The sequence below is a fragment of the Rhinolophus hipposideros genome (assembly GCF_964194185.1).
Source record: "Rhinolophus hipposideros genome assembly, chromosome: 2".
Lineage (NCBI taxonomy): Eukaryota > Metazoa > Chordata > Mammalia > Chiroptera > Rhinolophidae > Rhinolophus > Rhinolophus hipposideros.
The window spans coordinates 54,588,102-54,601,548 of NC_138048.1; the positions used below are offsets into that span (position 1 = coordinate 54,588,102).

The window sequence follows — 13,447 nt, forward strand, 5'->3', positions numbered from 1 at the left end:
CTTAGATGCTTTGTAATGGTGGATTAAGAGAAACTTTCTCTTCTCCATTGACCTTCCCATTTTTTTTTTTTTTCTTCTTTACGCTTCCTTGGAATATCCTTCCCATCCGTAGTTTTCAAAACAATTATTTTTGCTGCTCCACCTAAAATTTCCCTTGGTGCTTTATTCCCCCCAGCCTCACCTCCAAACATGTACTTCTGCTGCATTTTATTTGAATCATAGAGATGGTTAGCACTGTGCATGCTTTCGGTTATTATAACTAGTATATGTTTGCAGTTTATAAAGTGCTTTAATGCCTATTATCTTATACTTTGAAAAGTCTGGAGATGAAGAAATGGTCACTGTATCTTTTTTTTTTTTTTTTTTTTTTTTTTTCTCAATGCCTTTACTTTGAGACACGAGGGAAAAAATCTTGTAGATACACATTAAAAAGACACACATGATCACAGGTAAAAGCAAAGACAATCTATTGAGAAAGCTTTAACGCCTGTCAGTTTGAAGCTAAAGTTCCGAGTATGACATGTTGCAGGGATGCAAGGAATGGTAATTAGTATTCCTCTCCTTCTTCCTCACCCTCTCCTTCAACAGAATCCACACCCACCTCCTCATAATCCTTCTCAAGGGCCGCCATGTCCTCACGGGCCTCAGAAAACTCTCCTTCCTCCATACCCTCACCCACGTACCAGTGAACAAAGGCACGCTTGGCATACATCAGGTCAAACTTGTGGTCCAGGCGGGCCCAGGCCTCAGCAATAGCTGTGGTGTTGCTCAGCATGCACACAGCTCGCTGTACTTTGGCCAGGTCTCCACCAGGTACCACAGTGGGAGGCTGGTAATTAATGCCAACTTTGAAGCCAGTGGGACACCAGTCCACAAACTGGATGCTGCGCTTGGTCTTGATGGTGGCAATGGCGGCATTGACATCTTTGGGAACCACGTCACCACGGTACAACAGGCAGCAAGCCATGTATTTACCGTGGCGAGGGTCACATTTCACCATCTGGTTGGCTGGCTCAAAGCACGCATTGGTGATCTCTGCTACAGAAAGCTGCTCGTGGTAGGCTTTCTCAGCAGAGATGACAGGGGCATATGTGGCCAGAGGGAAGTGGATGCGGGGATAGGGCACCAGGTTGGTCTGGAATTCAGTCAGGTCAACATTCAGGGCTCCATCAAATCTGAGGGAAGCAGTGATGGACGACACAATCTGGCTAATAAGGCGGTTAAGGTTAGTGTAGGTTGGGCGCTCAATATCGAGGTTTCTACGACAGATGTCATAGATGGCCTCATTGTCAACCATAAAGGCACAATCAGAGTGCTCCAGGGTGGTGTGGGTGGTGAGGATGGAGTTGTAGGGCTCAACTACAGCTGTGGAAACCTGGGGGGCTGGGTAAATGGAGAACTCCAGCTTGGATTTCTTGCCATAATCAACAGAGAGACGTTCCATCAGCAGGGAGGTGAACCCAGAACCAGTTCCCCCACCGAAGCTGTGGAAAACCAGGAAGCCCTGAAGACCTGTGCACTGGTCAGCCAGCTTCCGAATTCGGTCAAGGACGAGGTCAATGATCTCCTTGCCAATGGTGTAGTGCCCACGGGCATAATTATTGGCAGCGTCTTCCTTGCCTGGTTCACTGTATCTTTCACAAATAAAGAAATTCAGGCTCTGAGAACTTAATTGGTATGTCCAAGCTCACACAACCATATAGGATTGGAGATTGTAGTAGAATTAATTTTGTCTAAATGTGTTTTATCTACAAATATCATACTCTTTCCACCACATTAAAATAGTGATTTGGCTAGCTCCTCCCAATGTTTGCTTTTGTTTTTTTAATTCATGCATTCAACAAATATTTATAATGTAGACACAGTGCCAAGAACAGTTGGAGGCACTGGGGAGCCAAAAGCAAATAAATCAGATGTCCCTTGATCTCATGAAATTTTTCTCCAGTGAAGAAGTCAGGCAATAAACACATGCATAGATAAATCAAGGGTAATGTGAAAAGTAGGAAGATGACTGGGGCAGTGGAATTGGCTGCCTCAGGTGGTGTGGGGGAGCCTTTCTAAGGAGGTGAAGGATGAGGAGAGACTACCTTTTAGGTTGAACAAATGGCAGCAGCAAAGCCCTGATACAGGAGAAAGCCTGGCATGAGGATCAGGCTTTGGAATCCCAGGAAACCAGTAGGACCAGAAGTAAATTTAAACTCTATTTTTTCCAAAAGGAAAGAAATAAAGTTGGCATTTCATAAGTACTTTATTTCATCCTTTAAATATATATCATTTACTCAAACAACAGTAGCACAAATAAACACGCTCGTTGTTTCCAGTCTATTCAAATTAGACACATAACTAATTTGAGTGTGCATATTATTTTAGTCCAGTTTTAGGAAAAGTTGCGGTGGCCATATAAAATTTGAATGAAATGTTTGCCAATCTCCTGAAGCACCTGCATGAAAATTGCACATACACACCCCACCCCCAACCACCAACATGCAATCTTATTTAAATTCCTCAGTTCACAGATGAAGAAACTGTGACCAGAAGAAAAAAAATGACTTCCAAATCACGTTAATGAGTAGGGATGAGATCTGAGAGCAGTTTCCAGGTCCCCTGACTCTGAGCTGAAGTAATGCCGGCCGAGAGGACAAGAGGAGCTCTAAATCTGGCTCCATGGCTGGATCAAGGCCTGTGGACCTAGGACTGGGATCAGCCTTTCCTGAAAATCTAGTCATTTAGCATATTGACAGTCAGATCCCAAGGGCTCAAGGCTGTCCAGTCTTTTGATCAATAATCAGGCTTCTGATCTTTTCTCCTGAGTCAGCTGAACAGCACAGAATAACTGATCTCATTTCTTTCCATTACTTTCATTTCATTCCTTTTTCCTTTCTTTTCCCACACAGGGAAGGACGTGCAGCTCTTGTTACTTCATTCTGCATGTTCAAGTACATGGCTCTGTACAGCATGATTCAGTATGTTGGTGTTCTGCTGCTCTACTGGGTATGACTTAGGACCTAGCTTCTTGGTTAGTGACAACTGAACCCAGGGGCTGTGCACTCTCAACTTGAAATGTTTCTTAAACAAAGCACAAATAGGATATTTTGGCACTAACAGTCCCTTTGAAACGATCTTTAAAGTTTTTGAAAATAAATCAGAAATAGACAGATGTACATGGGAAAAGTTGTTGGTGTGAATTGTCTGACTGACAGAGAAACTTCTTATCTAGTGGTAGATGAAGATTAGAACAGAGCAAATCACTTTCTCACTGTTACTTTTGCCTGCTTAGACCCGGTCTCTGACTTCCCAGTTCCAGTATGTCTTTCCCCTAGCCTACCATTCATTAAAGATGAGGCTCTAGTTGGGATGTTGGTAAATGTTTCATAACTGGCTCTCTCTGGAAAAACAAGCCCTGATTATTAATGTTTGCCAATTCCAGTGGTGTAAATACTCACACTGGTTTCAAGCTATCTACCAGATGTCACTTGAACATGTAGTTGGGGAGAGATGTATAGTAGCATGCCATGATATGGTATTTGCACCATATAGACATAAGAGTTGCAAAAAAACCTCATAGGCACAGATAACAGTAAAATGTAGGAAAATGATTAGAAAGTGTTAACTTTTGAGTATTTATTACCTCTGTTTTTAGTCTAATTTATTTAATGGTAAATCTGTATAATTTAAGTTTTTATATTGGCTGTGTTTAACAACCAGTTCACAAAATTCCTGACAATCTTAACAATGGACCCTCATGCAGTAGTACAAGTCAGGATATCACTGATTTCCTGAACATAGATAGGGATTTAAAATTTGGCATATCACACCACGAAAAATACATAGGTCTTGTGATGTCTCTTTCTATTTAATGAAACATAAAAGGAGAAAATGCATGACTGGCCAGCATCGAGTAAGGAAATTCCATTTGTGCTGGAGATATCTAGATTCATCTCTTGTCTTGCCCTTTTGCTCCTGGATTGAAATTTTTAGTTCTGTTATTTTCAGATTACCTAAGTCTTTTCCCACTCACCAATGAAGGAATCGGAGAATAGACTATTTATAAGAATTTGGCTCTATTTTGGAATCACAATAACTCTCTCTCAAAAGTAGAATTAAACATGGTCGTTGTTATCTCCTTTCCACCAAGGGGTGGGGGTCAAGGAAGTAAGTTATTTGAAATCGGTAAGACCTAAACATTTTTTTCCTGAAGAATGCTTTATCAGGACTTTCTAACAACAGCCAAGAGAATACAGACAGTTGATTTAGTTATTTTCATTTTTCCATCAGTAAAATATTGGTAAGATCACCACACATTTGTCACTGTTTACTACTGGGAATGCACTGTCTTATTGTACCCGAACAACCCCAACTTTTCTGCTAACAAGTAGAAAAGAGAGTAGAGATGAATCTAGCAGAGTGAGATGTTTCCCTCAATAAGGGGTGATGCTGATTCACAAAGGATCCAGCGCAAAGCACATGACAATGGCCCTCCTTAGGATTTAGCAGCCTTGTCTTTGGTACTTCCACCAACATCAGCGGAACTCTCACCATTCTAGCTCCTTGGTAATTTAGACAATCCTATATTGCAGTGAGAAAATGAATACAGTTGACGTCAAACTTCATTCAGAAGGTCATACTTTTTTGAGCTGCCTTCCTTTTTATTTTCAGGAGACCAACAGCCTATCAAATTACCAGTTTTTGTTCCAGGATCTGGCCATTACAACTCTGATTGGTGTAACAAGTAAGCCAATTTTAAAACTTTCTTCCCAGATGTGCTTCCCTCAGATTTTTTTTTCTTTCCTCCATTGAATGGTTTTGACAATCATGTTGAAAATTTATTGGCCATAGATACATGGGCTTATTTTTGTATCCTCAAATCTATTCCATTGGTCTGTATGTCTATCCTTATTCCAGTAACACACTGTTTTAATTATTATTTTTGTAGTGAGTTTGAAATCAGGATGTGTGAGTCCTCCAAAATTGCTCTTCTTTTTCAAGATTTGTTTGACATTTCAGACCTCTTTACAATTCGACATAAATTTGAGGATCAGCTTTTCCATTCAGAAAAAAAAAGCCATTTGATTTTGATAGGAATTGAATTCAATCTGTAGATCACTTTGGCTAGTATTGAAATGTTAATAATATAAAGTTTTCCAATTCATAAATATTGGATGTATTTCAATTCATTTATGCCTTCTTTAATTTCTTTCAGCAAAGTCTTATAATCTTCAGTGTAAAGTCTTTCTCCTCTTTGGTTAAATTTATTTCTAGGTATCATATACTTTTGGATGCTATTGAAATTGAATTGTTTTCTTAATTTCCTTTTTAAGTTGTTAATTGCCAATGTCTAGAAACACAGCTGATTTTTATGTGTTGATGTTGTAACTACTACAACATAGTTGAATTTGTTTATTAATTCTAGTAGCTTTCTTGTGAATTCTTTGGGATTTCCAGTGTATAGTATTATGTCACTTCTTCCTTCCAATTTGGGTGATTTTTATTTATCCCCTGATTTCTCTAGGTAGAATCTTCAGTACAAGTTAAATAGCAGCGATAAAAGTGGTCATCCTTTCCTTCTTCCTGATCTTAGGGGAAAAACTTTCCATCTTTTACTCTTGACTATGATGTTGACTGTGGGATTTTTAAAATATATAATAATGGGGATTAAATGTAACATCTTAAATTTATAACAATCTAGTTTGAATTGATAACTTAATTTCAATAACATGCCCAAACTCTTCTACTTTACAGCTCTGTCTCCTCATTTTATGTTGTCACAAATTATATATTTATCAATTGTGTGCCCAATAGCTTACTAGGTATGTAATTATTTTTATGCATTTATCTTTTAAATCATGTAGGAATAAAAAGTGGAATTAAAAAAACAAAAGTACAATAATACATACTTTTATACTTTCCCAAATAGTTAGTTACCTTTACTAGACAAAATGAGAATGTCAATAAAGAGAAATTATAAAAATGATTTTTTTGAATTAAAGTTTATTGGGGTGACAATTGTTAATAAAGTTACATAGGTTTCAAGTGTACAATTAATACATCATCTATGTATCACATTGTGTACACCCAGAGTCAGTTCTCCTTCCATCACCATATATTTGATGCCCTTTACCCTCATCTCCCTCCCCCCACCCCCTTTACCCTCTGGTAACCACTAAACTATTATCTGTGTCTATGAGTTTTTGTTTCTTCATTTATTTGTCTTGTTCTTTTGTTGTTTTCAGTTTTATATAGACACATGTCAGTAAAAGCATATGGTTCTCCACTTTTTCTGTCTGGTTTATTTCGCTTAGCACAATAATCTCAAGATCCATTGATGTTGTTGCAAATGACACTATTTCATCTTTTCTTATGGAAGAATAGTATTCCATTGTGTATATATACCACAACTTCTTTATCCATTTATCTATCAAAGGACACTTTGGTTGTTTCCATGTCTTGGCCACTGTAAATAAAGCTGCAATGAACATCAGAGCATATATATCTTTATGGATAAATGTTTTCAGTTGTTTTGGGTAGATACCCAGGAGAGGGATTGCTGGGTCATATGGTAATTTTATTCTTAATTTTTTTTTCCAAGAGGATTTTTAATCATTTATTGATTACACATGATAATGGATGACACACAAGTTTCATTCCCATCTATGATTTTATCTGGTACCATAATTCAATTTAGAGCTTCTGCAGCTGTTCAGGCTCTTTGGGAGACTGAGTTAGACATGATGATGGTGGGAGGGGAGACTTTAACAATGCTTACTCGTTGGCGTCCACCGACAGAAAAGCTATTCTTAATTTTTTAAGGAACCTCCACACTGCCTTCCATAGCGGCTGCACCAATCTACATTCCCACCAACAGTGTATGAAGGTTCCTTTTTCTCCATAGCCGCTCCAACACTTGTTGTTATTTGTATTGTTGATGATAGCCATTCTAATTGTTGTGAGGTGATATCTCATTGTGGTTTTTATTTGCATTCCTCTGATGATTAGTGATGTTGAGCATTTTTTCATGTCTATTGGCCATCTGCATGTCTTCTTTGGAGAATATCTATTTAGGTTCCCTGCCAATTTTTAAATTTGATTGTTTGTTTGTTTTGTTGTTGAGTTGTATGAGTTCCTTATATATTTGGATATAAGCCCCTTATTGGAGGCATTATTTGCACTGACAATGATAAGACATTTTTAAAAGAAATTGAAGAAGACACAATTAAATGGAAAGACATTCCATGTTTGTGGATTGGAAAAATCAACATAATTAAAATGGCCATATTACCCAAAGCAATGCAATCCCCATCAAAAGTCCAATGGCATTTTTTAAAGAAATAGAACAAAAAATCATTAGATTTGTATGGAGCCACAAAAGACCCTGAGTAGCCAAAACAATTCTAAGAAAAAAGAACAATGTTGGAGCTACTACACTCCCTGAATCCAGCTTGTACTACAGGGCAACGATAATCAAAACAGTATGGTATTGGCTGAAAAACAGACACACAGACCAATGGAATAGAATTGAAAACCCAGAAATAAACCCACATAAATATGGACAGATACTTTTCAACAAAGAAACCAAAACCATACAATGAAGAAAAGACAGCCTCTTTAATAAATGGTCCTGGGAGAATTGGAAAGTCACATGCCAAAGAATGAAACAAGACTGCTGTCACCATGTACCAAAATTAACTTAAAATGGACCAAAGACCTAAACATAAGACCTGAAACAATAAACTGCATAGAAGAAAACATAGGTATTAAACTTATGGACCTTGGGTTCAAAGAGGATTTTATGAATTTGATTTAAGAGACAAGGGAAGTAAAAGCTAACATAAATGAATGGGACTATATCAAACTAAAAAGCTTCTGCACAGAAAAAGAAACCATCAACAAAATAAAGAGGCCACCAACTGAATGGGAGAAGATTTTGTTTGTTTGTTTGTTTCTATGTATCTTTTGATCTCTCCTCTTACTTCTTTTTTTACCCAGTTGTTCTTTAAAACTATGTTGTTTAATCTCCAGATATTTGTGTGTTTTTTCCTGCTTTCTTTTTCCAGTTGATATCCAATTTCAAAGCCTTGTGATCAGAGAATATGCGTGGTATGATTTCAATCTTGTTAAATTTGCTGAGGCTAGTTTTATGTCCCAATATATGGTCTATACTTGAGAATGTTCCATGTACACTAGAAAAGAATGGATAGTCTGACGTTTTAGGATGAAGTGCTTTATAAAAGTCAATTATGTCCATTTATTTCATCTAATGTGTCATTTAGGGCTGATATTTCTTTATGCATTTTCTGTTTGAATGATCTATCCATAACTGTCAATGATGTATTTAAGTACCCTACTATAGTTGTGTTTTGGTCAATTTCTTCCTTTAGTCCTGTTAATTGTTGCTTGGTATAATTTGGTGCTCCCTGATTGGGGGCATACATATTGATGACTGTTACTTCTTCTTGTTGTATAGTTCATTTTATCGTTATGAAATGTCCACCTTTGTCTCTTGTTACCTTTTTCATCCTGAAGTCTGTTTCATCTGATACCAGGATGGCTCCACCTGCTTTACTCTGAATACCATTTGCTTGGAGTGTCAATTTCCACCCTTCCACTTTGAGTCTATATTTGTTGGTAGCTGAGATGTGTCTCTTGGAGGCAGCATATGGTTGGGTTTAGTTTTTTGATCCAATCTGCTACTCTGTCTTTTTATGGGTGAGTTCAGTCCATTTACATTTAGGGTGATTATTGATATATGAGGATTTCCCATCATTCTATCTTTGGTTTTCTGGTAGGACAGTGTCTCCATTGTTTCTTTGTCTTTTTGCTGCTGTCTATTATTTCAGTGTGGTGGTATTCCGTGATTTTTTCCCCTCTGTTTCTTCTTTTATGTTATATATTTCAGCTCTGGACTTTTCTTTTGAGTGGTTACCATTAAGTTTATGTAAAAGAAAGTTTCATATTTAGAGTATTCCATTTTCTTTAGCATGCTTACTTTCTCCATTCCCATATTCCAGTTCAGGCCTTACTCTCCCCCCTTTTGTGTTTTGGTTGCCACAAATTATCCCTATTTATTCTGGTCGAATAGCCTCCTTCAGTAGTTCTTGTAGTGCAGGTCCTGTCAGAAAATTCCCTCAGCTTCTGTGTGTCTGGAAAGATCTTTATTCCTCCTTCATGTCTAAAGGATATCTTTGCTGGGTATATTATTCTTGGCTCATAATTTCTCTCTTTCAATAGTTTGAATATTTGAGTCCATTCTCTCTTGGCTCTCTTCCCTCTGCTGAAAAATCTGATGATAATTTAATGGGCTTTCCTTTGAAGGTTACTGTCTTCTTTTCCCTGGCTGCCTTGAGAATTCTTTCTTTGTTGTTAATTTTTGACAGCTTCAATACAATGTGCCTTGGATTCAGCTTATTGGGATTGAGGTAATTAGGTATTCTCTTTGCTTCTTGGATTCAAGGATCCAGTTCTTTTCAAAAGTTTGGGAAGTTCTTGTCGACTGTTTGAATATACTCTCCATTCCGTTCTCCCTTTCTTCTCCTTCTGGTATTCTCAATATTTTTCTTATATTGCTCTTTCTTATGGAGTCAGAAAGTTCTTGTAGAGTTCTGTCATTTCTTTTAATTCTCAAGTCTCTCTTCTTCTACCTGTGTCATTTCCAGAGTTCTATCTTCAATTTCACTGATTCTTTCCTCCATCAGCTCTCTTAGGTCAGCTCTCATACCTAAGCTGGCTATTTCATTCTTCATTTCTTTTATTGAGTTCTTAACCTTCAGAAATTCTATTTGGTTCTTTTTTAAAAATTTCAGTCTCTTTGGTAAAATGTTCATTTTGTTCTTTGATTGTGTTTCTGAGTTCATTAAACTGCCTGTCTTTGTTTTCTTGCATCTTGTCGAGTTTTTCAAGAACTGCAATCTTAAATTCTTTGTCATTTAAGTCAAATATTTCCATGCCTTTAAGTTCATTTTCTGGAAACTTTTCATTTTCTTTCTGAATTGCCTTGTTACCTTGGTTATTCATGGCAATTAATGAATAATTATTTCTCTTCCTAGGCATCTACAGGAGTGGCTTCTGCAACAGGTTGTTAGGCGGAAGTCTTTCTTTTGTTTCCTAGTAGGTGTTGGTGGAATGTTTTATTTTCTCTTTCACTGCAGCCTTTTATTCTCTCTCACTCTGTAGTGTTATATTTCCTCTGCCCTGTTCTGGCTTCTCACACAATGGGGGTAGGGGTTTGTTCCCTGAAAGGTGGGCTTCTCCTCTGTGAGCAGGTCACCTGGGTTTCAGGGCACTGCACTGTGGAGGGACATGGAGAGCTTCTGATGTTCCAAAGCTCTTCCTGCACCAGATGCAGGGCCTGTGTGTTTCAGCAGCTCTGTTTACTCCTGCAGTGACCTGCCCAGATGGGTGGGGGCAGGGGTGGGGTGGATTGTGAAAGGTGGTTCTGAGCAATGGTAGCAACCACCAGCACAGCCCATCCTGTACTCAGGGCTCCCTCCCCTTCACTGGAACTAGTTAGGCTGTGAGTCCATGGCTGCAGGACCTGTTCTCAGAACCTCAAATATTCTCTTCTTGATCTGACACTGTTACCCTTCCACTTCTAGCACTGGGAAGGTGGGGGTGGGATGAGCTCTGGGAGGGTGGGAAGGGGTCGGTTAGGCTCCGTGCCTATATCTTCCCTCCTCTGCCTGGCAGTGAGAACTTAAACAGCCGCTCTCACCCATCATCCCTCAGTCTTTGCTCTGAGGACTTTGCTATGAGTGTTGGGTTCAGCTGTGTTATATGCTGATCCCTCAGGCGGGACTGTGGGCCATAAGTGACATGCTAGCAGTCCGAATGCTTTCCTCTCCCAAGACTGCGGTAGCTCCAGAATGCAGGGAGCTTGGAGCTCTGAGTTCTGGTCTCCGGTCTGTGTCCTGCACCAGCGCTGCCCACATCTCCACACTTCCTGCTTCCCTCTCCCCCACTCGCCCAATTTGCCCACCTTTAGATGATTTCAGTTTCACATCTCTTAGTCTTGCCACTGTGCAGGGATTTCTTTGTGGAATTATAGTTGCTCAATTTGTTGTAAATTTCAGGGGAAATTTCAGAGGCTTACCCTACAACGCCATTTCTGTGACATAATCCTAAAAAGGGTTCTTTAAAAAGAATTTACTGGTATTTTGGCTTTTTAACATAATCAATATCTCTATATTGACATTTTTATTTTGTTCAGACATTATTTTCCTGGTTTCATTGAGTTCTATAAGCATATTTGAGATAGTTTTAAAGTCTATGCTCAGTAAGTCCAATGTCTGGGCTTCCTCAGAGATGATTTCTTTCAATTTATTTTGTACCTTTGAATTTTATAATATCTTAACTCTGAAAATCAAATTCTTCCCTTTCCATAGGGCTTGATGATGTTTGTTTTGCTGGTTTTTGGAGGCTGTAGTAGTCCATTTGTTTAGTGATTTTCCTAAACTATTTTTTGTAAAGACTTTATCAGCTGTTATGTGTGGTTGCTGAAATCTCTGTTCCTTTAGCTTTTGTTCATCTAGTATTTTGAGGGAGATTTCTTTGAACTCCATAAGTTTAAAAATATGAACAAAGAAATACGTCTCCCAGTTTTTGCAGATTTGTTCTGTGCTGGGGCACTTCAGCACTTAGCCTGGCTTCTGCTGAGTCTAGAGATCATCCACAGCTGAAAGCATAGGTATTTCTGTTTGTTTTTTTCTGAACATGCATCCTGCCCTGGGCATGTACCTGGCTTTCTATATTCCTCAATATACACAGCTGATTGTGAATACCATAATTTCCCAAAGAAACTTTCTTTAGCTTTTCTTTCCAGGCTTTAGGCAGTTATTTTATGGGTCAACTATAATCTTTTGCCTGGGATGACTGCAGGTAGTCTGTTAGCCTTACAATGCTTTTGAGCAGTGCATGCTGCTTTTCCATCCCAAGAAAGTTTTGCACTAGGTGAAACAGAGATGAGAACATTGTACCAGTACTTCAGGGAGACCCCAGACAGATTAGAACAGACATACAGATTAATTTGTAACCATGGACCAGAGTCCCTCACTGGGAATTGGTCTTCAAGATTGTCACTGAGCTAAGGAAGGTGTGAGTCAAAGGCAAGTGAAAATATGCAAAACTTTCCTCCAAGTTTTAAGTTGCTTTTTTCTTGATTCAGCATTTTTTTGGATGCTGTAAATCTTTGTCTGTTTTTCAGAGTTCTGACAAAGTTGGTTCTTACAGTTTTTGCTTGTTTTTTGAAGTTTCTGTGGAGGGATGGGATCTTGGAGCTGCTTACTCTGCCATTTTGCTGATGTCACTCATTATTTTGTCATTAAATATTTTAAAGCATTGCTTCTTAGTGACTGCATATTTCCCCATTATATGGATGTGCATGATTTATTGTAAGTGATGAACATCTTTCTACATCTCTGAATTTTTAGCATAGGCTAAATTTGCAGAAGTGGAATAACTATGTGAAAAGTTATAAACATTTTTCAATCTCTTCATATTCATTGCTAAATTGTCCTTCAGAAAGTTTTGTCAATTTACATTCCCACAAGCCGTATTTGAAAAGTGTATCCCCTTACCTATAATTTAAAAGTCTTTGCTCATTTGATAGGCATCTTGTGGTTGTTCTATGTCTGCTTTCTTAAGAATTCCTCATATGATTTCAGTTTGAATCCATTTATTGTTTAAATCCTTCAGTTTGTGGTATACTTCAATTTGTCAGCTTCCTCAGATATGTGGGCCTAAGAAGGTAAACCATTCTTCTGATGAAGAATAATACGTTTTCCTGCTCTCCTGCATATAAAACTTGAATTTATTTTGTAGTGAATTTGAATGGCGCCTACCCCAAACTGGTGCCTTTCAGACCTGCAGGACGGCTGATCTCCCCACCTTTGCTGCTCTCTGTGATTTTCAACATTATTTTCAGCCTGGCCATGCACATTGTGGGCTTCATTCTGGTTCAGAGGCAGACTTGGTATTCCATGGATATACACAGGTATGATCACAGCCTGGCTTCCAACTTCCCACATAATAATGCTATCAAAAACCATCTGGCCATATGATGAGAAGCAAATAGGTCTTCATTCTGCCAAAGGCTTTGGCTTCCTTAAGTCCTTTGTGGAGTTTTCCAGTGACTTTCTCTCATAAAGCATAGTTTGATGATAAGATTCATTGGCACTTATGTTTGCCTATTTTAGATAATGATTTATTACTATCATTTCGATCTAGAGAGACCATGTATTGTAGTTTGCTGGGGCAGCCCCAGTTTAAGCATGATATCCCATTGAAATTATTAATATCTTTTTTTCACATTCATATCTGTACCTGTTGAATGATAAACTATATGATCACCCTAATTATAAATGTTCAGAGATCTTACGCCACTAGAGGGAAGAATTATGACTTACTCATCTCTTTCTCTCTAACATAGCCCTAATACACATAATTGGTGCCCAATTTA

At 38.3% G+C, this 13,447-nt stretch overlaps 2 protein-coding genes across 7 annotated transcripts in view; one reads left to right on the forward strand and one right to left on the reverse strand.

The window, feature by feature from the left end:
* Positions 1-13,447, forward strand: part of ATP13A4 (ATPase 13A4) — a 136,316-nt gene that overhangs the window by 108,395 nt on the left and 14,474 nt on the right. For 4 of the 6 annotated variants that reach the window (XM_081072700.1, XM_081072701.1, XM_081072702.1 and 1 more), the window contains 3 exons: positions 2,895-2,991; positions 4,657-4,729; positions 12,811-12,982. In XM_081072700.1, coding sequence (XP_080928826.1) covers positions 2,895-2,991; positions 4,657-4,729; positions 12,811-12,982 — 342 coding nt within the window. Of the gene's footprint in view, positions 1-2,894; positions 2,992-4,656; positions 4,730-5,509; positions 5,964-12,810; positions 12,983-13,447 lie in introns of those variants that run through there. The other 2 variants (XM_081072705.1, XM_081072704.1) reach the window with 2 other exon arrangements.
* Positions 444-1,600, reverse strand: LOC308506126 (tubulin alpha-1B chain-like). The gene has a single exon (XM_081069084.1). The coding sequence runs from the start codon at positions 1,442-1,444 to the stop codon at positions 548-550; it is 897 nt and encodes a 298-aa protein (XP_080925210.1). The 5' UTR covers positions 1,445-1,600; the 3' UTR covers positions 444-547.